General features: G+C 60.8%; 1 protein-coding gene across 2 annotated transcripts; it reads right to left on the reverse strand.

Annotated features, from left to right (window-relative positions):
* Nucleotides 1-826: 826 nt before the first annotated feature.
* LOC125629870 (syntaxin-binding protein 2-like) lies at nt 827-20,626 on the reverse strand. 2 transcript variants are annotated; one of them, XM_075121637.1, is made up of 20 exons: nt 20,548-20,626; nt 19,881-19,946; nt 17,993-18,042; nt 16,956-17,037; nt 16,279-16,355; nt 15,230-15,308; nt 14,391-14,494; nt 13,100-13,248; nt 12,683-12,767; nt 9,634-9,764; nt 9,383-9,490; nt 8,328-8,385; nt 7,754-7,819; nt 6,947-7,027; nt 6,472-6,610; nt 5,044-5,150; nt 4,438-4,527; nt 2,087-2,172; nt 1,524-1,681; nt 827-996 (listed from the first exon to the last, which is right to left on the reverse strand). In XM_075121637.1, the coding sequence occupies exons 2-20, from the start codon at nt 19,915-19,917 to the stop codon at nt 917-919; spliced, it is 1,767 nt and encodes a 588-aa protein (XP_074977738.1). In that variant the 5' UTR covers nt 19,918-19,946; nt 20,548-20,626; the 3' UTR covers nt 827-916. The 2 variants fall into 2 exon arrangements, with proteins under 2 accessions (XP_074977738.1, XP_074977737.1); XM_075121636.1 differs by lacking the exons at nt 827-996; nt 2,087-2,172 and having other exon boundaries at nt 1,588-1,681; nt 7,754-7,870.
* Nucleotides 20,627-24,084: the final 3,458 nt, after the last annotated feature.

Here is a 24,084-nt window from a genome sequence, read left to right on the forward strand (position 1 = left end):
AGGGAAAGGCAGTGGGGAGGTGTCTGCCACTGGGCAGGGGCATTTGATCCAGGCCCATCAGGTGGCGAGCCCGCTCTGCCCTGCTGCTAGGGTGACCAGACAGCAAGTGTGAAAAATAGGGACAAGGGGTGGGGGGTAATAAGAGCCTAGATAAGAAAAAGCTCCAAATATCAGGACTGTCCCTATAAAATCGGGACATCTGGTCACTCTACCTGCTGCTGACCAACCCTGGACGCGCCTCCTACGCAGTCCTGGCTCCACCCCCACTTACTTGGGCACTCTGACTGCAACTCCTGCTAGGACCCCTCCCCCCTTCAGGAGCCGAGGTCCCCACTGGGGGACAGGGCCAAGAGGCCAGGGTGCCAGGCTGTGATGGGAGGGGTGCAGGGAGCCAGGGCTGGGCCAGCACCTCAAGGCGGTGAATGGGGATGATATGGGGGCAGAAGGGGGGGGGTCTCTTTAACTCTTTTCAGACTGGACAGACACAGCCTGGGGCTCAGTGGCTGGGTCACACCACCCCCCCCAAAGCCAGATGCTGGAAGCAGCCTCTGTGCGCCCCCCATCGCTGGCAGAGGGGTGACAGGAGGGGGAGGGAAAGGGGCTGTGCTTTGGGTCCCAGGGAGGGGAGGTAGGAATGGCTGAAGCTGGTAGATAATGGAGCCTGACTCTTCTCCTACCCAATCGGGGGCAGGGTGGCCACGGGGCACAAAGGGTAATGGCCCTAGAGGCTGTGCCAGAGGGAGGAAGCCTGGCCTGCCCCCTGCCCGAACAGCCAAGCAGCCTGGGGGTCCTCCCCCCGCCCAAGAACTGACACCGCAGCCAAGAGTAGGGGGGAAGATGCCTTGTTGAGAAGAGCAGGTGGAGCTGGGGGCAGCAAACTGTGGGGGGCAGAGTCTCTGGGGGGAGGGGGCTGCTTCTAGGCCTCCTCGGGGTCCAGCTGGTTGAGGGTTTGGATGTCATCCAGGAAGAGCTTGGGGGTCAGGATGTGACTGGAACCTGGGGGAGAGAGAGGTGGTTGGCAGTGGTGGGCACAGTGAGGCAGGTATGTGGCTGGCATCACCATCACCCCCATCCTTGCAGCTGGACCCTGCTCTAGTGCAGGGGGGGAGGGACTGTCTCCTATCCCCCTTGGCCTGGCACCGCACCCCTCGTGCCGCTGTACCCTGCACAGCCAGGCAAGAATCCATGCGCTGACAGTGTTCCTCACCCTTGGGTCTTCGAGGGGTGTGTGCAGGGGGTGAGCCATATCCCTATGGGAGTAACTGGGGGTGTCTGACTGGGGCCCCACACATGGTCCCTGGGCAATGAGAGGCCTGGGGAGACAGAGGCCAGGAGATCAGGCGGCTAGATACAGGCCATGTGGGGCAAGCACATCTGTTCCCAGGCCCCTGGGTGTGGGAGGACAGAGGGTAGCATGGGAGCCCTGTGGGTGCTGGGCAGGCAGTTCTAGGGTCTCCCCCTCCCAGGGGGTCCCCCAACTCTCCATTCCAGCCGCCCTTTCCCCCAGGACTCGCCCCACTCACCGATTACCACCTCCCACTTGCCCTTGATGGCCGGGGTCACTTCGTAGGCACAGCGCATCTCAGACATGGACACCCCACCCAGCACGTAAATGATGAGGCGCGGGCCCGTCCGGTACTCGGCCGCTGGCTTGTTCTTGTGCCAATGCCTAAAGCGGGCGCTGGGGGGAGAGAGGGGCAGTGTGGATACCAGGGGCTCGCTGAGGGAATGCCAGATGGAAGGGCAGGGCCTGGAGGAGGCTGCGGGGCAGGCCCTGCCCAAGGGAGTGGGGCAGGAGTCCCAAAGCAGGCAAGAGGGAGTAGGGGAGGGTGGCACCTGCGCTGGGCTGGGGGTCTGTCTAAAGCTCGGCCAGTCCCTTTCCTCCATCCTGGGCCCTGGTGTGTTGAGGGACTGCTGGGGTGCGGGGGACATGGTAAGAGGGTTCCAGGGCTCCAGGCTCTTGGACATCCCCTCCCCCGTAGAGGGCAGGGTCCTGACCACACACTCCCAGGCACAGAGGCTCCTACACTCTGGGGTGTGTGTGTCAGGGCTCTGCCACCCACAGCCCAGCCAGGCTCAGCCTTACCTGACAGCAGCCTGGGAGCTGGTGGTAGGGACCGGGTCCGACAAAAAGGGCCACAGATTCTTGTCCAGTTTGTCCTCAATGATGTCCTGGCAGGGGGTGGGGGGGTGGGGGGAGGACAGATCAGCAGGGGCCAAGCAGCAGGAACCTTGGATCTGGTGGCCAAGCCAGGCCCCATTGGGGTGGAGGGGCTGGGACGGCTCCTCACTGAATGATTGACAGTCCCTGGGGGGAGCAGCCTGGGGCCCCCTTTCCAGGGGGGGGCATGGGGAGCCAGCAAAGAACACGCTGACTCCTCCAGTGATGCCCCCCCATCTCCCCACATCCCCCTCAGCTGCTCAGTGCCCTGCTGTGAACTCCCCACCCATCCACCGTTATGAGGAGGGCGGAGACCTCCTGCAGCCAGATCCAGGGCCCCTCATTTGGGGGGTGGAGGGAGAGAGGCAGGGGGCTGCCCTCAGTGCCCCTTTCCTGCTGCGGGCAGATCCAGGCCCTGCCTCTTGCTCCATGAGGTGTGTCCCAGGCACGCAGGGGGCCCAGGATATGATACATCCTAATGCCACATAATAGGGGCTTTTACATTAGTCTGCTGCATTGACTTGTACAGGGAAGCTTAAGGCCTGCCAAGTTGTGGCTGGCGCAGAGAGGGGGCACCCCGATTGGATTAGGCGTGGGATTGAGGCTACCGCAACTGCCTGCCCCAAAATCCCACAGGAGGAACCATCACAACACTGGAACAAGGGCCTGGGAGCCTCCCACCTGTGATCTGCCAGGGACAGGAGCTCCGGTCAGGGGGTTAATTCTTGGCCTGGAGGAGCCCCAAGCCAGTAGGTTGAAGGCAACTAAGTGTGCCCCCCCACCCTCTTGAGGAGTGCCCCACAGGACAGGGCAATGAGGGGCTCAGCCCCCTGCAAGGGTTAGGGGATGGAGTGACCATGTCACCTCTCACAAGCTAAGCAGGTTTGGGCCCAGGCAGTGCTTGGATAGGAAACCTCTAAGGAAAAGCTACTGGGTGCTGGGGGTGCGAGTGAGTCAGCAGAGGGTGCTCTATGACCCCAGTGCGGCGCTAGGGGACGCTGTACTGCAGGGAGCAGGCGGAGGGCTCAGCAGGGGGCACTCTCCCCTGGCAGTCAGTGTTGACCCCAGTGCGACGCTAGGGGGCGCTGTACTGCAGAGAGCAAGCGGGGCGGGGGTCTGCAGGGGGCGAGACCAGTACTGTGCTGCAGGAGTTCATCCTTTAGATGAGCGTCAAACAGCTGCTCCTCACTGGAGGTTAGGCCAAGGACCCTGCCAGCCATTCAGATTCCAGTGCCAGTCATGACAGTGTGCTGCCTGGATCCCCTGCACTTCCAGCCCCACACACTGATCACCTCCTGCCCTAGACTCTCGGGCAGTGCTGCTGGGCGGCTGTTAAGAGCTGCCTGCCACTCCTTTGGAAGAATTCAGCTCCGGTGAGGGACCGCTGTATAAACCGCCCATGGCCCACCCCAGAGGTGGCAGCATCTCAGCACCGAGTAAGACAACTCCCCTGCACTCGTGTCTATGATTTAAGACCCCTAAGGACGGCAGCAGGAGAGGACTCTCTGATGAGCCCCTCACATGGCTACAGCCCTGCACAGATACAAAAGTGTGGATGTGCATCAGCCCGCGATCCACAAGCCGCCTTTTACCTGTATCCGCATCCTCACCGGCAGCAGCTAGCGAGGTTGGGGAAGGGGTCTTGCAGGGAAGGGGCAGCGTGGAGGGGGCGGGGTCTCGAGGAGAAGGGGCAGTGTGGGGGCGGGGTCTTGAGGAGAAGGGGCAGTGTGGGGGCGGGGTCTTGAGGAGAAGGGGCAGTTTGGAGGGGGTGGGGGCTTGGGGGAAGAGGTGTCTCATCACGTGCCCTCCTGGGGGGTCACGAGCAACAGTACACAGCAGCAGCAGAGCATGTTGCATCACAGTGGGGTGGAGGGGTGGGGCGCCGGGGCCCCACCCACTCCAATCCCAAATCCTGCTGCCCAGGAGCTGGTGGGGACACTGGTGCTGCTCGAGCTGCTGGACAGGAAGCAGCGTGGCGGAGCGAGTGGGTGCTGGACAGCCCCGACTCCGACCTGTCGCCCAGCCACTGGCTGCGGGCCAGCGGCCCCGAGCGCGCTGCGTCCCCCAGGCTGCCTGAGCCGGACGCCACGGGCCAGGCACTGCTGGGGAGTAGAGCCCTGCATGGTTGTATCTGCAGCTGATCCACTATCCGCAGAAATGGTGCACAGATATGAAGGGCTCTACACATGGTTGACCCCAAACCAACCCCTCCCCCTTGGGCCCAGCCTGCCAATTGCAACCCCACCCCCAAGGCCAGGAAGCAGATGGCCCGGTACCTCCATGATGTCCTTAAGCATGGGGGTCCAGCGGGAGAGCTGGTAGCTGGATTCCAGCCGCACCTTCCTCTCCGGTCGCAGCTGCCCGCTCTGGGGGAGGAAGGGAGAGGGGGTGAGAGGCAGCAGGGAGGAGGTGCGGGGTGGGAACGGGGGCAGACAGGGAGAGTGCTGCCTACCTGAGTCGCGCCAGCCAGGCTGGCAGGGGAGAGGCAGAGAAAAGAACAGAATGGATCACTGAGCGAGAGAGAGAGAGAGAGAGAGAGGAGGCGAGAGAGACTGATGGGAGAACAGAGCTGCTTCCCCCCATTCGCCGCATGGCCACCCCAAGCAGTGGTCACCAGTTCCAGCTCGCTGGCGATCTGAGGTCCTGACTTCCAGTATCCTCTGCAGGGGCAGAAGAAGTCACCCCAGATGGGGAGTAACTCAGGGGTCACCCTCATATGGGGAGGGCGTCACCCCACTGTACAGGGACAGAGGCCACCTCTGTGCTGGGAGTAGGTCACTGCCATAGAGGGGCACCTCCAGGATGGCCTGGGCTCCCCTGTGCAGCACAGAGCTGCCCCCTGGCATGGGTACAGCTGCTGGCCCCTGGCCCCAGTCCCTTACCCCAGGCGTGAGAGAGATGCCCAGGAACTTCAAGTTGTTGATGATGTCTCTCTGCTGCTGGATGTTGGCATGCTGGATCAGCTTGGTGAGGTTCTCCTTGTCCACACCTGCACAGGGACAGACAGGTCAGTGCTAGCACCCCGGGACGCACCCACAGCCCAGGCACATGAGTCCGTGGCCCCAGGAGTCCTAGTTCCCCGATCAAATCCTGAGATCCTGCTCTTCCCACCCCTCTCAGAGCTGAGGGTAAACCCAGGAGTCCTGGCTCCCAGCCCCCCTCTAACCCACTAGACCCCACTGCCCTCCCAGAGCTGAGGATAGAACCCAGGAATCCTGGCTCCCAGCACCATCCGCTCTAACCCACTGGACCCCACACAGTTAATGATCGAATTTAGGTTCTTGCTGCTCCTCCCTCAACAGGTTCTCTCAGGCGCTGGGGTCAGGGGTCTCTCTAGTTCCCCCTGGCAGTGCAATGGGAGCCCCCATCCCCCTGATCTGGGCTCCTCCTTCTGCGGCCAGTCAGGTGCAGAGTCAGAGCCAAGGCCTGGCTCTTAAAGGCTGTGAGGCCTTGAGCTGGAGGGAGGGCAACGTGCCCCACCCCTGCCCCCCCAAACCATTTACTGCTGCTTAGTGCAGACGGGGAGGCCTGGCAACTCCACAGCACCCCCTGCCAGGAAACTGGGCAGCCAGGCAGCCAGAGGAGCCCCATGAGGGCACCCTGGCCTGAGCAATGGGCACAGGGGCAGTGCCTGAGCAGGGTTACAGGAAGGGCCCCGGAGCAGGGCCCTGCCCCACCGAGCCAGCATGGGATAGGAACCGATGGGGGAAGAGGGACTGTGCCAAGTGTCAGGGTCAGGGAGGTTCCCCAGGCCCTGGTGAGTTTGGGGAAGGGGCTGGATGCGGCAAGAAGCAGGGAGCTGCTGCAGGGATGACACAAGGGGTGGGCAGGGGACTGGTTGCAGGAGGCTCAAAGACACAACATGGTATCTGAACAGCCTGCAGGAAGGGAGGGAAGTCCCCCCTCCCTGCAGAGAACGGGCTGGGGGGCTGCTCTGGGTGTGTGTATCCATCCTCCCTCCCTCCCTGCAGAGAACGGGCTTGGGGGAGCATGGAGGGCGGACACTGCTCGGAAGACAGTAGCAGGGAGCAAAGGCCGCCAGATCTGACCCCAGATCGGAGCATGGGCGTGGTGCACTGGCAGGCTTGCAGGCACCGAGAGGTGGGCAGAGGGAAGACAGGGCTGTAGAGCCAGGCTGGACACAGGCCCTGGGAAGCGGCTGGCCGGGGGGCGCCCTGCATAGCAGGAGGGCTTGCCAGTCTGAGCAGTGCTATTCCCCACCAGCCCCACAGGCCTGGGCCCCACCTCCAGGAGCACCCCCCTGCAGCAGCAGGCCCCGCAGTGCTCCCCCTGCAGGCCTGTGGCATTACCATTCTTCAGGAAGATGTAGATCAGGATGATGCGGATCTTGTCGTAGGCCTGCACGCTGGGGTCCAGCAGGACAGGCAAGATGATCTTCATGGGGTCCTTGATCTTCTTCCCGTCCACGTCCGTCCCCATAGCCAGGTCCTGGGGGCAGGGGGAAGGGGGCGCACACACAAGGCCCAGGTCAGGCCACTCTGCTTCCTCCCGCCCACGCAGCAGGATGGGAGATGTGACGGCCCCCTGACCCACAGCTCGCCTACCCCGTGCCAGGGCCCCCTCCTCCCTGGGGTCAGCTCCCTCTGGGGTGAGCAACTGGCCCCCAGGGAGTAACCCGAGCCCCATGTCCTCCTTCTGCACCCCTGGTGCTGCATGGAGGGGCTGACCCTGGCTCCAGCGAGCCTGCAGCTCTGAGACCCCTCTCTCCGGGCTGAGTCCATGAGCCAGACTCTGCCCCAAGCCAGGCTCTACCCACAGACCCACCTGCTCCAAGCTGCACAGCTTCTCCACTGTTCCTTTGAAGTGCTGCATGCAGTGCTCGGCCAGGTTCAGATGCGTGGAGTACTGTGGGGAGAGACCGGGGCACAGGGGGAGTTTACCGTATCACTGGCTGGTCCAGAGCACCTGCACCTCCCAACCCACAAGGAGGGCCCCTCGGCCAGAGGGGCAGCCTCAATTGGCTGTAGAAGCCGAGCATATAGGGATTGTTTTGCCCAGCCACCATATAGGGCTGCCACATAGGGATTGATGTGCAGCCACCTCTGGGGTGGAGCGGGGCAGCGGGAGGGGAGGATCAGAACGAGGGAGCAGCTTCCAAAACAGCCCACGGCTTCTCTATTAGTCACCATGAGGTTGGGGGCTTGGAGACCAGCAGGTGTCGGGGTACCTGTGCCAGTGGCCAGGAGCTTTCTGTCGGCACATGGCTCAGTGGCACCAGGAGTGGCTCCAATAGGCTGGTTTGGAAGCTCACCAAGGCCCTCTCCCGAGAGCTGCAGCAGCAAGGCACGGGCTTTACCCAAGGGCTGCCCTTGGTGGGGCTAACGTGGCAGCTCTGGGCACTGACAGGCAGGCTGCTGCCCATGGTGCCACACAGCACCTGGGGGGAAAATGGCTCTGCCCAACAGGACAGGTCAGCAGCTCTCATCAGGCAGTAAAGCGGAGTGCCACAGAGTGCTCTGCCCCCCAAGAGAGTCCCTACTGTCCCTCACCAGCCCCACAGAGCACCCTGCCCCTCCCATCAGCCCCACTGAATAGCCTGCCCCCTGCCCACTAAAAGCCCAGCCCCGTTACCCTGTTCAGCTCCTTCTGATACTGGGGCATCTTCTTCAGGATCTGGGACAGGTCCTCGATGTTGGCCTGGAGGGAGGCGGTGGTGAGATCCCGGCCGCTCCCAGCGCTTGGAGCCCCCTGCAGGGCAGAGGCAGCAGGGCGGGTCACTCAGGCCATGCGTGGCTGCGGCTTAGGTTAGACCTGCCCTTTCCAGGCCAGCTGGAACGAGACGGGAGCCCCGCAACCCGAGCACCCCTCAAGGTGTAAAGCAGCAGCGGGCCAGGGAGATGCCAGCGTTGGCTCCCTGCAGCTCTCCCTGCGCGGTCCCGATCCTGCTGTCTGACTCCGCCCCGTGGGCCTCTGCCCTCCCCCACTGTGGGGAGCTCCAGAGCTCTGGCTGGCGGGCAGGGGACTCCACATACACCTCTAAGCCCTTTACAGGCAAACCCTGGGAGCAATGGGACAGCCCCCCTGCCCCCGCCAACCCCTCCTGGGGCAGCAGGGAAGCCTCCCCTCCCCATCAGTGGCAGTGGGATGGGTCCCCCTGTCCCTCCGGCCTGAACTCCCCAATCGCTCCCCCCAACCCCTGCCGCACCTTGTCCGTGGTCAGCCTCTTGCTCTCATAGAAGGTGCGCAGCAGCTCCGTCACCTTCCTGCAGCAGGGAGAGGGGTCAGGACGGAGCCAGGCACTGCCTTGGAGGTAGGGGGTACCCTGTCCTATGCTACAGGGGATGGAGCCCCCGCCCCACAGGCACCAGGGTTCTCTGCCTCAAGAGCCTCAGACAGGCTGGGGGAGGCCCTCTTCCTAAGTTACCCCAAGGCAGAGTTCAGTGCACCTCTGGGGGCTCCTGGCGCCCTGCTGGGGGGGCCTGGGGCCAGCGGCAGGCCCAGCAGGAGGTCGGTGAGGGACTCACTCAAGGGAGCTGTAAGGTGCATGGGGAGACCCTGGGATCGGGGGAAGACAGTGTCCAGGCGGATCACCAAGAGGAGATGTGGACAGTGGCTCTGGAAGGGAGCGCTCAGGGGTCCTTTGGGGAGAGGGGCTGGGTCCAGGGGGTCTCAGCACTCAGAGAGGAGTATGTCTGAGGGACAAGCTCCAGCACTGGGTGGGAAGGGGAGGGGGGGCCCTGGCACTGTGCAGGAAAGGGGTGTGTTGCGGGGGGTGGGTGTCCCTGCACTGGGTGGGAGAGGAGTGTATCCAAGGGGTAATGGGGTTCCAGCACTGGGTGGGAAGGAAAGGGGAGGGGTGTGTCTGAAGGGGAGGATGGGGGAAGTCCCGGCACTGGAAAAGAGGGGGAGGGGTGTGTCAACGGGGTGGGCTGTCCTGGCACTGGGTGGGAGAGGTGTGTCCAAGGGGAGAGTCCTGGCAGCGGGCGGGGAGGGGAGGGCTGTGCCAAAGTGGGGGTAGGGGGTCCCAGCATTGGGTGGGGAGGGGAGAGGTGTGCCGAAGGTGGGGGGGAGTAGCAAGACCCGGCACTAGGCAGGGCACAGAGGGGTGTGTCCAGGGGTGTCCTGGCATTGGGTGGGGCATGGAGTGGTGTGTCCGGGGGGGGGATGGGTCCTGGCCCTGGGTGGGGCACGGGGGGGTATGTCCAGTGGATGGGCGGGGCATGGAGGGGTGCGTCAGGGGGCAGGGCCGAGCGCGCTCACTTGGAGACGTCAGCGATGTGCATGTGGCGTAGCTGCACCCAGAGTTCGTCGTCTTCGTCCAGCAGCGCCTCTTTCTCCTGCGAGTCGCTGATACCCGTCGTCTCGTACCTGCAGGGGGGAGATGGGGTCAGGCTGCGGCACCCCTCGCCCGAGCGTGGGGGCTGCGGAGCAGTGCAGGTGCCTGGGCCACATCCCCCCCAGCCCGCCTGAGGAGGGGTGCGGGGCGCCCCCTGCTGGCAGCCAGGCCCTACTTGTAGGTGTCTTTCTCGATGCTGAGCAGGTCGTAGGCCATGGCCTGGTAGGTGAGCTCGTGCAGCAGTGGGGACACCAGATCGAAGCTTCGGTCCACGATCAGCAGCTGAGAACGGGCTTTGTCGGGGCCCTGGGGCAAAGGAGAGAGAAACCCGTCACCTCCTGCTCTGGCAGAGGGTTCCTGGCCTGGCTTACACTGCACAATCCAATGGGCCCTGGTGGCCTGAAACTTCACTACCCACCCTCTCTGTGGCCCAGCCCCCATCCCCAGGGGGAAGCCAAGAGACACCCCCCAAGCTAGCTGGGACGTGCCCTGGGGTCCTGCCCTGACCAGCTGCACTGCAACGCCCCCTGCGGGGACGGGCTACCTGCCCCTCATGCAAATAGCAATGCCCCCCTCCCCCAAGCATGCTCTCTGCTCGTGCCTCTCCACCAACGGGAGCATGCCCCTTACAAGGCAGCTCCCTGACTGCCCCCTGCTCCATATGCTGTGTGGGGACGGGGGGAACTACACCAGAAGGGCCTGGCTAGTCTATCATTAACCAACACCAGGCCCAGAGACTCTTTGATACAAGGTCCCAGAGGGGGACGACAGGACATTATCCCTATGCCTCACCTTGCATCTGAGCTGGGACCCCATATGAAGCTCTAGCTCCCCAGTCCCAACCTGTGTGGCCCCCCAGCATCCAGTTGGACAGAGACCACTCAAATGGTCAGCATCTCAGACCCACATCATGGGGGGGCTGGCCCAGCACCCGCTTCCTGCCTGATCAGCATGCACTGCCCTCTTTGCGCAGCAGGTGGCGATAGGAGACCAGCCCTGCGCTCTCATGGCAGACGGCTCTGAAACCGGCTCCAGCAGCCCCAGTGGAACCCAAGCCCACCCAGGAGCACCTCGGCAAGGGGCTGCGTCTGCTCTTTGCTGGGTAGCACAGACAGTCAGGGGTGGGTGGGGTGGGGACGTACAGCCCCTGATGCTATCCCAACTGTCCCACCTCACTACGTGGCCCGATTTTCAGCCACGCTCGGGAGCAGAACGTCGGACCGGCCACCACCCATCCGCCTGGCAGGTCTCCACAGCCTCTGGGTAAATGGGTTGAGGCTGACGGGGGAGCGCCTCTCTTGGAGGAGTATCTGGCCCCCACCACTGTAGCACTATCATTGCTGCATCCTGCCCCCCCATGCACGTGGGGCTGGGCAGGGCTGTCACCCCATTGCAGAGGGGGATGGAGGCCCAGAGGGGCTGGGTGACTCACCCAAGGTCACACAGGGAGTCTGTGGCAGAGCAGGGACATGAACCCAGAGCTGGCACCATCATTCCCCTCTAGCCCTACCCAGCCTGGATGGGTTGCTATGCTCAGCCCCCGCCCCCACCCCCCACGGGACTCTGCTCACACCCTTTGCCAGTTCGGCTCTGCTGGAGGGATCCCCGAGTGCAGATGGGGGCTGGCGTAACCACCGGGTCACCCCACCCTGCCCAGAGCAGAGGGGTGGTTAGTGCACTGGTGGGTGCCACAGCACTGCCTGTCCCAGCTACCCCTCAGGGCTGGCAGCTGGGAAACATCAAAGCAAGAGGGACTAGTGCAGACAAGGCCCCAGGGTGCCGGGACTGCGGGCTGGGTGGCTTTGGAGACCAGAACAGTTGGGTTTCTTAGGCACCTGGACCCCAGCCTGGGCAGCCCAGCCCACTGAAGGTTAAAGCAAGAGGCCGTTCTGGTCAGCCCAGAGCCTGGCCGAGCTGCAGAGAAACCTGTTTTCAGCTCCGGGTCTCTCACTCAGGGCCTGTCTACATGTAAACCACTTCAGCTGCTCCGCTTCAGTGACTCCGCCTTTCCCATACCCCCAAGCGACGCAGTGGCACCGACCCAATTGCCTCGTGTAGACCAGGCCTCGGCCTGACCTTGATCAGTTCTCAGGCGAGAGCTCCCAGCTTCCCGCACTCATCCCCCAGCTCAAACCTTCCAACCCTGTGTTCTCGAGCTGGGGGCCCTGCTCCAATTCCCTGCTGGGAGCATCCAGCCAGGAGCCATTGGAGCCGGCACGGTCTTTCTGGCCCCCAGGCTGATCTGTGTTGGATTCTCTTCATTTCACCAAGACAGGGAGGTGACACCCCCCACCCCCGGCATGACTCTTACCTTCCCCAAGAATCCTTCCCCTTCACCCCCTGCCAGAGAAGCCAGGAAATATATAGGGAAACTGAGGCACGCATCAGATTCATAAAAGATATTACAAACATTCCCAGTTGGTCACAGGTGCACAGTCTCCCAGCAGCTCAGCAAAGGCTGGAAGCAAGAGCGGAGGCAACAGGAGGGAGAGATCTGGGCAGGCCTTGGATTTTACATCACTTTGCTTCTCCTAGGGGGGTAGGAGCTACTGGGTTTCCCGTGTGAGAATCCAGGGCAGGGTGGGTTTGCAGCTCCCCTCTGCTGGGGGTGGGACGGGGATGGCAGGAGCTAGGGGAAGCCCACAGGCCAGGGCTGACTTGTGGCTAAGGCTTGGGAGAGCTGGGTTCTATTCCTGCTCTGGCAGACTCCCTGTATGCCTCAGTTTCCCATCTGTAACACAGGCCACCCTGCCTCCCCTGGGAGGCTGAATTCATTAGTGAGATTCTGATACCATGGTGATGAGTGTAGGAGCACACACAGACAGGAGTGTCCAGGTGTGGAAGAGGCTCTGTGTGTGAAGCTTAGTTCTCTGACCGAACTGCCCTGTTTATAAACAGAGAGATTGTGCTGGGCACACACTTCCCCAGTTGGTGCCTCAGTTTCCCCATCTATACAGAGGGGATAAGGACATTAGCCTTTGTAGAGCACTTTGAGATCTGCCCACAGCCAGTGTTAGAGAAGGGCTGGGGCCATTAGTCCAGCCACACAGGGAATGCTATTGTTCTGCCAACCCCTCAGGATCTCCAAGGGTGTCTAGACCCCACCCCTCCCCCCGCCAGGATCTCCGAGCAGGTTCTAAATCACTCCTCCTTCCTTCTACTTCTCATGTGCTCCCCCGTGGCTCTGTCCCATGGCAAGGGTGTGGCCGACACAGCTCGCTCACCTCTCCCATGCTGGGCTCGTATGCCTTGAACGCCTTGAGTTTGGCCAGCACAGCGTGCGCCAAGTGGAAGTTATCTTCATGGTCCCTGCAGCAAAGACAAACCCTGTGGGTCAGAAACAGCTCCTCCCCGAGGGGCACACGCACTTCCTGTAGGAGGTAACCAGGTACCCTCGCCCTTTGGGCACACTCACTTCCTGTAAAGGATGGCTGGGTACTTCTCCATGGCTCACTCACTTCCTATAGGGGATAGCTGGGTACCCCTCCCCCTGGGCACACTCACTTCCTGTAACAGATGGCCAGGTACCCTTCTCCCTCTGGGCACGCTCACTTCCTGTAGAGGATGGCTGGGTACTTCTCCATGGCTCACTCACTTCCTATAGGGGATAGCTGGGTACCCCTTCCCCTGGGCACACTCACTTCCTGTAGCGGATGGCTGGATACTCCTCCAGGGTTTCACACAATGTGGCAATCTGCTCTGCCAGCATCTCCAGCTGCTTGTTCTTTTCAAAAAAGCTGTGGGGGCTGAACCAGTTGTGGAAGGTCTTTGGCTTGTCCAGGGAGTACACCTTGGGGACGGGGGAGAGCAGAGATCAGACCCCGGTGCCAACTGCTTGCAGCCAGGCCAGCTGTGTCCCATACCGCGCCCCTAAGATGCGCTGTTGGATCAGGCCAGCCTGGTGGAGCTGTAGTGAGCCCCTAGTGAGGGAGAGATCCCTTTGCCAGTGCCACTCCTGTTGTGGTAGAGGGATAGCGAGCCAGAGATTCATGCACCAGCCTGGGATGAAGATGCCCCAGGTTCAGGTCCTTACTTGGCTGCAGACCCCCAGGTGCCCTCAATGTTGGGGGAGGGGGCTTGGCGACGCTTCTAGTCTGGTGAAAGCCCCAGCATAGCCACGGGCAAACCCGGCATCAAGGCGCGTCTGCCGCTGTCGCTTATTTCACTGGCCGAACAGAACGAGCCATTGGGACAAACGTGCTTGGACACCAATAAACAGTATCAGCCCATGAAGGGTTTGCTGGCGCAACGGGACAGGTGAGCCAGCAAAGCCTCCTGACGGACACTCAGCTTATACCAGCCAAAGCTTCTCTTGGCACAGCTGGCACCGGTACCCCAGATGAAATCAGCTAGAGTGGCGAAAGGACTGCTTTGCCAGCGTAGCGGCATCTACCCAGGGGCTCTGCCACCACAGCTGCATCAGTTACAGGGGGGATTTTTTCTCTCATGTCCCTGTAACAAACCCATACCAACAAAGCTTTTGTGTGTAGACCAGGCTCATGTCTCTCTGTGCCTCAGTTTCCCCATCAATGCAATGGGGCTGACACCACAGTCCTGCCCCTCGGGGCAGGAGGGGGGAAATCCACTGATGACACAAGGAGGGGATGGGGTGGTTGGGTAAAGGGCAGGCGTGTGGAGTATCGGGCTGTCTTGCAGGCCTAGTATAAACCATCAGTAAGAGCTGGTAAAGCCAGGGAGGCAGGGCCCTCCTCCCCCATACATCTACCATCCCCACCAGGTGCAAGCCAGCGATTCCACCTCTCACAGGGTGTGAGCAGCCAGCTAGTCCCTGCTGTCCTGTGCTGGCGTCAAACCTGGGGCCCTAGAAGGGAAAGATTCCCCCGCCAAGCCACATGAAACAATAAGGGTGTGGTGTTGTACGTCACCATCCGCCCCGCGGACCTGCTCCTCCAAAGCCCGGCCACCCCTCACCTGGCTCTCATAGGGCAGGAAGGCCATGTTGATCTCCTTGAGGGTTTTGATGACCTTGGTGATCCGTGACTTCCTCAGCTCCTTGAACAGAGGCTCAGGACAGGCTGCAAGGCAGAGGCAGTGGGTGGGAGTGACAGGCACAGGGCTCAGGACCCCCAGCACAGCGCCAGCCCCCACGGACGGGGCCAGGACGGGCACAGCAGGGGCAGTAGTGCTGCACGCTTGTGGGGAACCTGGGCAAGCCAGCAGGGCCACACAGGAGTCAACGATGAGTCCAGCCCCCCCGAACCAGAGTCATGCCGGGTTCTCGCCTTCTGCAGCATCAGCAGCGAGGGGGAGCCACAATCTCTCCGATGCAGCCCCTATCTCACACCCTGCCCTCAGCCCGCCCGCAGGGCTGAGTGACCGGAGTGTACAACTCAGGATGATGCACAAGGAGGAACGGGGACTTGGGTTCCCCCTGCCGCTGTAATGGGGAGAAGCAGATATGACCCTGACACACTGGGTATTCTGGTGGTGTCCCATCCCCCCACCGAGTTGGGACTGATGGAGCAATGCATGCTGGGAATGGTAGCAAGAGGCCGCCTTTCTGGGCACACGCTGCGGGTGTCTGTGAGCCGTGCTGGCTGGAGGCAGGCCCGTGGGGGAGAAGGGGGGGGAAGGGATAGGTGGGGTCATTCAGTCTGGCCTGCTGGGGCTGCATCCCCCTGCAGGAGGGCAGAGCATAATCAGGGTGCTGCGCACTGGCCTGCCGGCAGAGAGAGACCCCCCACACACAGGCTCCAGTGTGCTGCTGCCCAGGCTCCCAGCTGGGGGATCCCCGGACCCCCAATACTCACGGCTGAGGAAGAAGACGTGAGCTGCCTTGTAGTTGAAGGTGGGGGTGCCCTGGAAGTCATTGATCAAAGCCTGCACGGACTACAAAGCGGAGAGAGGGGCGTTGTCAGCACTTGCCGAGGCCCCTCCCTGCTGCTCAAATGGCCCAGCCCATGCCCAGGCCCTGGGGACTCAGGGCCTAGCATGATGCCATCGGGAGGTGGGCTGGTTTTCACCCCCCTGGCTCTGGGCTCCCTCCCTGCCTGGAGCAGGGCTTGTGCCCATGTGCCCGGGACATCCTCAGGGCCCAGCCACATCTCTTGCTGGCACAGAAGTGTCCATGCCCGGCCACAGATGAGGCCTGGCATTGCCTTGCTGCTGAACTAAGTGGGCTCTGAGCAGTGTCCAGGGAACAGCCGGCCGAGCAGCAATCCCAGGCAACTACCATCAGGGCCCCCTCCCTCCCCGGGCGCCATGCTGGGCACCTGCAGCTTCGCCACGCCAGCTAGCCTGGCAGGGTGTTTGGAACCTGTTCAGACCCCTCGACCGGCCATTGTGACAGGTGAGAACCTGGCTGCCCTGTCCCAAGCCCCAGGCCCCAGCTCGCAGTCCTCTCCTACAGCGCTCCCTCCGCGGGCAGCCCCTGCGGGTTCTGGGCTTCACCCTGCTCTGCCAGCGCCCCCTGCCCCTGGTCTCCCTCCACTCACCTCGCTGCTGCAGATGCAGGAGCCTCCTCCCCAACAGCCCCTGCTCCCTGAGCCTCTGCCTCAGCGAGTCTCCTTCGCTTTGAGTCTCAGCTGAGGTCGCCTCTCTCCACCTGCTGCACCTGCCCATCCAACCCCCACAGGACTGCACTGTGGAGAGGTCTGGGGGACAGTCTGTGCCTCACGTGGCAAAGAACATGAAGCCCAGCTCTGGGGAAGCAGCCTCTTGGGGAGCCCTGACTGGCCCCATTCCCATCCTGACGTTGTGCTGCGCATCCCCCCGGACAGCGCCACCTCCAGGCAGCACTAGGAGCTGTCCCGGGGTCTCCCCTGCTCCCCATCCAGTTGCCCCAGGCCCGAGCTCCTACCTCCTCCACTGGGCTGAGCAGGTAGACGGCCTCCAGGCTGGGGATTGGCTCCCGGCACTTGTTAATATCTTCCACAACTAGGAGAGAGCAGACACTGGGCGCGGGTCAGTGTGTCCTAGCCACCCGCCCCAGCCGCTCTCCACCAGGATGTGGGGAGGGGAAGCCAAGGGGCACAGTGATGTTCGCTGGCAGCAGGCCGGGGCGTTCCAGAGGCGACAATGCAGCAGCCGCTTCGATGTGGGGCCGTGGGCTGCGATGCTGCCACAGTATGGAGCAGGGAAGGAATGGCCCTCTGTACTGTGCTGGAGGCACCCCGCTAGAGTGCTGGCTCAGCTCTGTGCCCCTCAACCCCAAGGGCTCCTCCACCCTAAAGCAGGGAGCCAGCATTCGCCCTCCCCAGCCAGGTCCCTGCCCACAGCATTGGGGAGGAGCAGCGAGGAGTTAGCGGGAGTCTGAGAAAAGCGGTGAAGAGGCTCCACGGGCTGAAAGTGCCGGGCTAAGGGAACTAGACCTGGCTGGGAAGGTACCGATAGCAAGGAGGGCGTCTAGGGGGCTGCAAAGCGGGGAAACTAGATGCAAACGTGAATGTAGACAAGTCAACTCCCTGACTGTGAGGTGTATCCAATGGGGAGGTGAGCCCTGGCGGGGGGAGCAGACGGGAGGGAGGGGCCACTCACGTGTGATGCCTTCGTCTACGATGTCGGACATCGTGCAGCATGATGAGAGGATGCGCGTGCTGGGGTGGTCCATGATCAGCACCTGGGGTAGCGAGAGGGGAGCGCTCCACTTCGGATGAACTAGTCACTGCCCTGAGCCCAGCTGCCCACCATCATCATCCACAGCACAGCCAAGGGAGCAGAGCGACTGCTAATGGCAGAGCCCTTCCACAGCCCTTTCACAGCAGAGCAGCAGGGCCGGTACCAAGTCTGCACTTTGCTGAGCTGACCGTGCTAAGGACTGCGTGAGGAGCTACAGGGAGAGCGGCTCCGAGCAGAGTGGCTGGTACGAGATGTAGGAGACAAACCTGGGACACCCGGCCATTCAGAATGGTTCCATCCTCCTAGACTGGAGATCAGCCTCTTCGCCCAGGTGACAGGGTGAGTGCAAGAGGCAGGGACAGAACAGGAGTCCTAGCTCCCAGTCCCCTGCTCCGATCCACCAGATATCCGCTCCCCAGCCCTCGGACAGAACCAGGATCAGGGCACAGAGAAATGGAACGAGGGGAGTCTCCGTGTTCCCCTAGGAAAGCCCTGTAGGCCATTGGCCCAACATCTCCACCACCTTCCTGCCGTGCCGAATGCTCCCTCTGCCGCACCGGCCTAACCCGCTGCTCCACATCCCCCAGCCCAGTCCATGCCGGGGGCTCAATAACCTGCCTGCCCAATGGTGCATACTGCCCCCATGCTTGGCACTCTCCTGCTCCTCCTCCCACCCAGGCTGATTCACTGGTCCCAGTGGTCTGATCCGGTGTGTGTGTGTGGGGGGAGATATGGGGCTAGCTGGACAAGCTGGGTCTGATCCAGCACAGTGGGAAGGCAGACATACCCAAGCCTAGCTGGGGACGGATGATGGGCTAGACAGAGCAGGGATCTGATCCAGCCTGGAAAAGCTCAGGTTCCTAATGAATCTCAAGAGGCTGGAGGGGAAGGAGCATGATATATGGATACAGCATATCCCCAGGGGGACACCAGGGCAACAGGTTAGGCCTGCTTACCTTCCATTCTCTTTCCTTCTTCACGCTGTGAAGGACAACGCTGAGGATCTCTGCGAGTGAAAGAGATGAGGATCAGTGGTGGGGCTCGGATGGGACGGCTGTGCCCTGAGCCAGGACCCACTGGCTGGTGGAAGGACCCCTCGGGGAAGTGGCTCAGAGGCTGCTTTCAGGCCAGCTAGCGATGTGCTCCTAGCCGAGCCCCCAGTCGGCGATCGTGGTGGGGTGACAGGCTAGATGGGCCATGGGTCTGATCCCCCTTCCTTTCTGCCAGGCTGGATACGAGCACAGCTGAACTAAGGATCTGGCCCCGTGCAGCAAGAGAACAGATCCTGTCCAGCACCTCTTGACTGGAGGGGATCCAGGGACCCTCTACAGTGTGTGGGGGACAACAACACAACAAAGACTTCAAATCCTGAGTCCTGCACATAGAACCCCTCCAAGGCATGCCCCGCTCAGAGAACTGCCGGCCTGTCTCCTGGGCACCTTCCACGGCCCAGCTAAGCAATTAGATAGTCAGCTCTTTGGGCCAAGCACCATCTTTTTGTTGTGCCCAGCATAATGGTACCCTGACCCATGACTGGCGCTCCTGGGCACTACCGTAATACACCTAATGAATAATGTACAACGCCTTGCAAAATGGGGCCTTGGTCCATGACTGGGGCTCCTGGGTGCTACCATAATACATCTGTTTGTTTTACCCCTACGAAGCACCTGATTCTGGCTGGCCCCGTAGGGCAATAGCCCCACGACCCTGACCTGTGCTCTCACTCTCACTCCCACTCCCGGTAGCTGGTGTGCATGAGTGCACTGCCCAACACACTATGTTTCCACCATAACTCAAGCAATGCCTCTCCCTACCCCACCTCTAGCCCATCAGGACTTGGCTGCTCGGTCCTAATGAGGCTCCAGGGGCTATTCTGCACCAGGACGCGCTGGCCTCCCTGCTGCTTTCCTGCAGTTCCTTTACACCTGCGGCATGCGGACGCCCCGTTCACCGGGGCACGTGGAGCTCTAGTGCAAGGTAAGGGGCCGGCAGCACAGACTGGATCCAGACATGGTGAAGGCAGACATGAACCTGCTTTCTCCACGCAACTCCGCCCAGGCATTTCGACCCTGAACTGCAGTTACAGCTCCCCACGCCAGCCCTGGGCTGCCCCCACCAGCTGTGCCAGTGCCCCTCACTACTGACTGGAGCCCCTGCAATCCCAGCCCTTTCCTCCCCCCCATTCCCAGCTCTGCCAGTGCCCCTCACTCCTGTCCGCAGCCCTCTGCTATGCCAGCCCTGGTCTGTCCCCCACCAGCTCTGCCTCACTCCTGACCCGCAGCTATTGCAGTCCTGGGTTCCCCGCCTCACGGCTCTGCAGATGCCCCTCACTCTTGTCCGCAGCCTTCTGCTATTCCAGCCCTTTGCTCCCCCCCGATTCCCAGCTCTGCCAGTGCCCCTCACTCCTGTCCGCAGCCCCCTGCTATGGCAGCCTTGGGCTACCACCCACTCCCAGCTCCGCCGGTGCTCCTCACTCCTGACCCGCAGCTATTCCAGTCCTGGGAAGTTTCGCCTAGTGCACAAAATATCCTTGCACCGGCCCTGGTGGGAGTCATCCTGATGGAAAGAGATGACGACGATGATGCCCCCCCAAAGTGCAGCTCCTATGGGAGGGGGCAGCCCTTGGGGGTGGGGCAGACAGCCTCCTCCCCTTCCTGGTGTATGACAGGCAGGCGGGGGGGAGCTCTCTGCTCCGACTGACTCCTAATCCTCCCCAAGGGTGAGACACCCCCAGGAGCGCCCCTCCCAGGGCCCCCCAACTGGGCCCTGCCCCCCCAGACCCACACCCAACCAGACCCTGCCCCCGACCGGCTCTGCACTCAGACCCCCCGGCTCCGCACTCACTCTTGCGCACCACCGCCTTCAGCCCGGACGGGGCCATTTCTGCCTCTTGCCACGTCCCCTTGAGCCCTATGGGTAGAAGTGGGACTCAGCTGTGTGCGGGGTGGGGCTGGAGTCAGGACTCCTGGGTTCTGCCCCGGCTCTGCTCCTGACTTTGGGCATGCCCTGGCCTCTCCCTGCCATGCTCTGGGGAGTGTCTGTGACGCTGGGCGACAGCCCCTAGCGACGCTGAAATCAGTCACTGGTGGACGGGCCCAGCCCCCCCTAGTGTCACTGATGGACGGGCCCAGCCCCCCCAGTGACTGATTTCAGTATAAAGCAACTGGGGTGCTGGCGGGTCGATGTCTGCAAGGCTGAAGACGGCCGAACGCCGCAGCCCCCCACTTCTGGCGCTGCGAGGGCTGGGCCTGGGCACCAAGGGGCAGGCGACCGGTGACAGGGCCACGCAGGTCCCCACTGAACCCCCACCTGGTCACGTGGGGTGCAGAGGGAGGCGGGGGCCTCGGGCAGGGTTAAAGCGAGGACTGGGTTGGGGTCGTGGGGCCTCAGCCCACTCCAGTCAGGGCCCCCCACTGAGCTGCAAGTCCCCCCTCCAACCAGCCTCCCCCCATCAGCCAGGCCCCTCGCCCCCCCTCCACCCAGCCCCCCGCAGCCAGGCCCCGTGTTGTACCCAGGAACAGGAGCAGGTCGAATGGAGCGAACGGCCTCTGCCCGTCTCGCCCCGTCGGGAATGGCGTCCTTCAGCGCTGCCGGGGGCGGGGAGGGCCGGAGGGAACGGACTGTACCACTGCTCAGCCAGTCCCGGCCCCTCCTGCACGGAGTGGCGGGAAAACATGGTACAGTCCCAGCCGGGGTGGAAACAGTCTGAGGTAAAATTGTCCTGGGAGCTGCCAATGGCGGGAAAAACCGGTTGGATCCAGTTATGACTGGGCCATGATCACCGTAAACAACAAGATGGCGGTCACAAGATGGCCGTTCAGACGCCATCTTGGATTGCTGCTCTGTCTTCACAAACTCCATATTGAATTTAATATACACATATTTTAACAGACTATAATCCTATAACAAAACACATCCAACAGTGTACAGAGCAGTATAAACAAGTCATTGTCTGTATGACATTTTAGTTTGTCCTGACTTCGCTAAAGCTTTTTGTGTAGCCTGTTGGTGTACCCCCTGGAAGTCCTCTGCGTACCCCCAGGGGCACCCGTAACCCTGGTTGAGAACCACTGGGTTAGAGAAATGTGTGTGTGTGTGTGTGTGTCTAGGAATCAGGACTCCTGGGGTCTATCCTGACTGCGAGCGGAGTGGGGTCTAATGGTTAGAGCAGAGAGCTGGCAGGTAGGATTCCTGGGTTCTAGTCCAGGCTATGCAATTGATTCATTCTGTGACATGGTTCGTTCTGCCTTGTCCTCCTGTGACATGTGGAGCGCAGAGACCTGCCCCAGCCCTTCCCTTCCGGCTGGGTGGTGCAGGAATTAATGGCCGTAGAGCCTGGGCTCTAAGATCCTGGAGCAAAGCGTCCTGGAGAAGGAATTTGTTCCCCAAGCTTGACTGGCTCCCTGCCCCATCCCTCCCTCCGTCAATCAGAACGAATCCCTCATGGCAGAGCTGTTGTCTGGTTACCCGCAGTGCAGACCCAATCTATTGTGTCCTGGCTGCTGTTCAGCTCAGGTTAACAGCATGGTCTGTTTCTGTGAACTCCCCCAGAGCTTTCGAATGGAAGTGAGAGTCTTCTTCACATCCTGCTCTAAACTGTGAGGAGTGTCGCTCTGTGGCTGTTCAACAGCTGCTGCATTCCTACCCCAGAGGTGGCATCATTTCAGTGCTGGGTGAGTGATCCCTGTGTAGTGTTGTTGAGTGCTGTGGCACATCTGCTATGCTCCATCCAGAGCTGTCTGCATTTCAATGCCAGGTGAGTGATCCCTGTATTGTGTTGTGGGGGGGAGGGATAGCTCAGTGGTTTGAGCATTGACCTGCTAAACCTAGGGTTGTGAGTTCAATCCTTGAGGGGGGGTGCATTTAGGGATCTGGGGCAAAAATTGGGGATTGGCCCTGCTTTGAGCAGGGGGTTGGACTAGATGATCTCCTGAGGTCCCTTCCAACCCTCACGTTCTATGATACGCTGCTGCGCTCCACCCCAGAGGTATCTGCATTTCTGTGCTGGGCGAGCAATCCGTGTGTTGTTATGCAGGTACTATGCTCCACTCCAGAAGTGGCTGCAATTCAGTGCAGGGTGAATGAAAGTCCATGTCTCATTTTGCAAAGCATGGGTTCTCCAAGCAAGGGTGCTGTCTGTCCCATGTTCCTGCTCAATAGACTCTGGATTCTTAGCATCAGCGGAGCTACATTTTGAGCAGTGGTGGAACCAGGAGGCAGCTGGGTCATAGAATCATAGAATCATAGAATATCAGGGTTGGAAGGGACCCCTGAAGGTCATCTAGTCCAACCCCCTGCTCGAAGCAGGACCAATTCCCAGTTAAATCATCCCAGCCAGGGCTTTGTCAAGCCTGACCTTAAAAACCTCTAAGGAAGGAGATTCTACCACCTCCCTAGGTAACGCATTCCAGTGTTTCACCACCCTCTTAGTGAAAAAGTTTTTCCTAATATCCAATCTAAACCTCCCCCACTGCAACTTGAGACCATTACTCCTCGTTCTGTCATCTGCTACCATTGAGAACAGTCTAGAGCCATCCTCTTTGGAACCCCCTTTCAGGTAGTTGAAAGCAGCTATCAAATCCCCCCTCATTCTTCTCTTCTGCAGACTAAACAATCCCAGCTCCCTCAGCCTCTCCTCATAAGTCATGTGTTCTAGACCCCTAATCATTTTTGTTGCCCTTCGCTGGACTCTCTCCAATTTATCCACATCCTTCTTGTAGTGTGGGGCCCAAAACTGGACACAGTACTCCAGATGAGGCCTCACCAATGTCGAATAGAGGGGAACGATCACGTCCCTCGATCTGCTCGCTATGCCCCTACTTATAGATCCCAAAATGCCATTGGCCTTCTTGGCAACAAGGGCACACTGCTGACTCATATCCAGCTTATATCATATCCAGTCATTGGTGGTTCCACCTTCAGTTCTACCTATTGGCTTGAAAAGGCACCACACGTATACCTAATGGCTGCTGAGGGGGGCAGTTGCCCCCCGGCCCGCTATTAGCTCTGCCACTGATTCTTTTTAAATGTTCATTGTGCTGCTTCCACCAGCCACTTTGATTTTGTTTTCTTTTACAGACCCAAGCAAAACGCAAGCGGCAACCTGGCTAGAAGCAGATCCGTGGAATTGAACAGACTCATCCAATTACTGAGCCTTCCCAGAGCCAGGTGCTGCCCTCACGATACATCAAATGTAGAGGACCTGCTAAGCTCCCATTAGATGTAGCCTAGAGCCAAACGCAGGCCAGGCAAGGTGGCTTCGCCCATGGAGTTCAGGTCCAGGGATTCAGTAGGGAGTAAATGGCCAGCACTGGATGCTTCAGGTTTTGGTGCCCACCCAGAGATGGCTGGGGGCTGATTTTCAATTACACACCTGCAGCTGGCCCAGGCCAGCTGACTCCAGCTCCCGGGACTCGGGCTAAGGGGCTGTTTAACTGCGGTGTAGCCTTTGGGGCTCAGGCTGGCGCTTCAACTCTAGGACGATGCGAGGTGGGAGGTTCCCAGAGCTCGGGCTCCAGCCAAAGCCAGAACGTCTGCACCACAAATAAACAGCTGCTCAGCTCGAGCCCTGTTAGCCGGAGTCAGCTGGCCTGGGCCAGCCGTGGGCACATAACTGCAGTGTAGACACACCCTAAGTGCCCACAAGCCCCCCTGGGAGCTGCAGGTATTTAGCACCTCTGAACTCTAGGCCCCAGGTGTCTCAACGTGGGCACCCAAAGTTAGGGGCCATTCAAAATCTTCTTGCCACTGTCTTCCCCCACCCCACACTGCTCCTCAGACGTGCCTGTTAACTGCTGGAAATGGCCCACCTTGATTATCACTACAAAAGGTTTTCTCCCCCCTCTCTCCTGCTGGTAATAGCTCATCTTAAGTGATCACTCTCCTTACAGTGTGTATGATAACACCCATTTTTTTCATGTTCTGTGTGTATATAAATCTCCTGACTGTATTTTCCACTGAATGCATCCGATGAAGTGAGCTGTAGCTCACGAAAGCTTATGCTCAAATAAATTGGTTAGTCTCTAAGGGTACGTCTACACTACAAAAT

Source organism: Caretta caretta, chromosome 20 (assembly GCF_965140235.1).
Source record: "Caretta caretta isolate rCarCar2 chromosome 20, rCarCar1.hap1, whole genome shotgun sequence".
NCBI lineage: Eukaryota > Metazoa > Chordata > Testudines > Cheloniidae > Caretta > Caretta caretta.